Source organism: Opisthorchis viverrini, assembly GCF_000715545.1.
Source record: "Opisthorchis viverrini unplaced genomic scaffold opera_v5_340, whole genome shotgun sequence".
Lineage (NCBI taxonomy): Eukaryota > Metazoa > Platyhelminthes > Trematoda > Opisthorchiida > Opisthorchiidae > Opisthorchis > Opisthorchis viverrini.
In genome coordinates this window covers 242,648-243,927 of record NW_008751999.1, presented here as the reverse complement: position 1 = coordinate 243,927, position 1,280 = coordinate 242,648, and the positions used below count along the sequence as shown (strand labels likewise).

Genomic DNA, 1,280 nt, shown 5'->3' with positions numbered 1-1,280 from the left:
TTATTCACAATGTTCATCGGACGTGATCTTTGCCATCAATCGAGTGTGTTCCCGTAATCTAGCTTCGTGAATCTGTATAAGGGTTGACAATTCGTTAATCTGGTTTGTCAGTTCATCGAAAGTTTTCTGAATGTTGTCTTCCTTGTTAGCCTCCTTTCGGGCTTGTCTACGATACTCGTAAAATAGAATCGCTGCGCCGAAACAAAACATCAAAATTTCACCCAACATTTCCGCGCCAAGGTCAGCGGCTGCATCTTCGCTCAATTTCGCAACCTCTTTTGGCTTGGACAACCCCAATATCCGTAATTTCAGCCGAGTCTCCCACATGTGGTACACTGAAAACGACTGTTCGATCTCCCCTGGCTAAATCAGACTTACACTGAGCCGGAGGGAGACAGATGTACTGCCGGAAAAACATATTAGACTTGGCACGCTGCTTCATAAAACTCACAATTGGCTTACTGACCTGCTTCAAGGCCAAACTGCCAAGCTTAAAAACAGGGAAGGCACCAACCATACGGCTCAAATAATGTGATTTAAATGGTTCATTAGAACACACCGCCAATTGAGCATGAACTATGTGGACCCATTGGGTTCACTGATTTCCGTGGTACAAGAGTCCTTGGCCAGATGCTCACACTTTTCGGGACTTGCCGCTTCTGGGTACAGACTCGGGATACTTATGTTTTATCTAGACACCGGTAATAATGCAGTGTACAGTGTGTACATACAAGCGGAAATCCACAGGCCGATACTCTCCGACCACATTTTCGCTGAAAGAGATAGACATTGTATGTCTTCTCCCTATTTTGCTGGAGAGAAGAGACGTTCGGTAAAAGGTACTCCACTCTAAAGGCGAACGCCCAAATAAGTGCGTTCTTGGCACAAATTGCAGTTTTCTTTTTGTCACTTTCAGTAAAAATCTCATTTCTTATACATAAATAGTAATTGAGGTTGTGTTGGCGGGAGCATTAACTTGTAGTGAAGCGTCGTCATGGACAGTAATTTTGTTCGCGGAGGGGGGTAGAATGAGGAAAATTGGGCTGTCGTTATCCCTCCCAAAACTATGGAGGGTTGGAGTTGCCAACGTGAATTCGTGAAACCTGTCCCCGAACGAAACAGAATCTTTCGAAGTTTCCATTAGGTGAACCGCGGAGGAGTTAGCTTACTCAAGTACCCACACCATCAGAGACTGTGCAACGTAGCGAAGGGACCGCACGTGTATTCGCTCTTTAGAAATGGTAAGTCCAGGTGAGGCACCCACGTGGACAGTGGTGTTT

The 1,280-nt window shown here is 45.4% G+C and overlaps 1 protein-coding gene across 1 annotated transcript; it reads right to left on the bottom strand.

The window, feature by feature from the left end:
* T265_10178 (hypothetical protein) lies at positions 1–517 on the bottom strand (the record flags this gene model as incomplete). Its single annotated transcript, XM_009176472.1, has 2 exons — positions 1–335; positions 379–517. 2 exons carry the CDS (start codon positions 515–517, stop codon positions 1–3), a joined length of 474 nt encoding a protein of 157 aa, XP_009174736.1.
* Between the last annotated feature and the right edge of the window lie 763 nt (positions 518–1,280).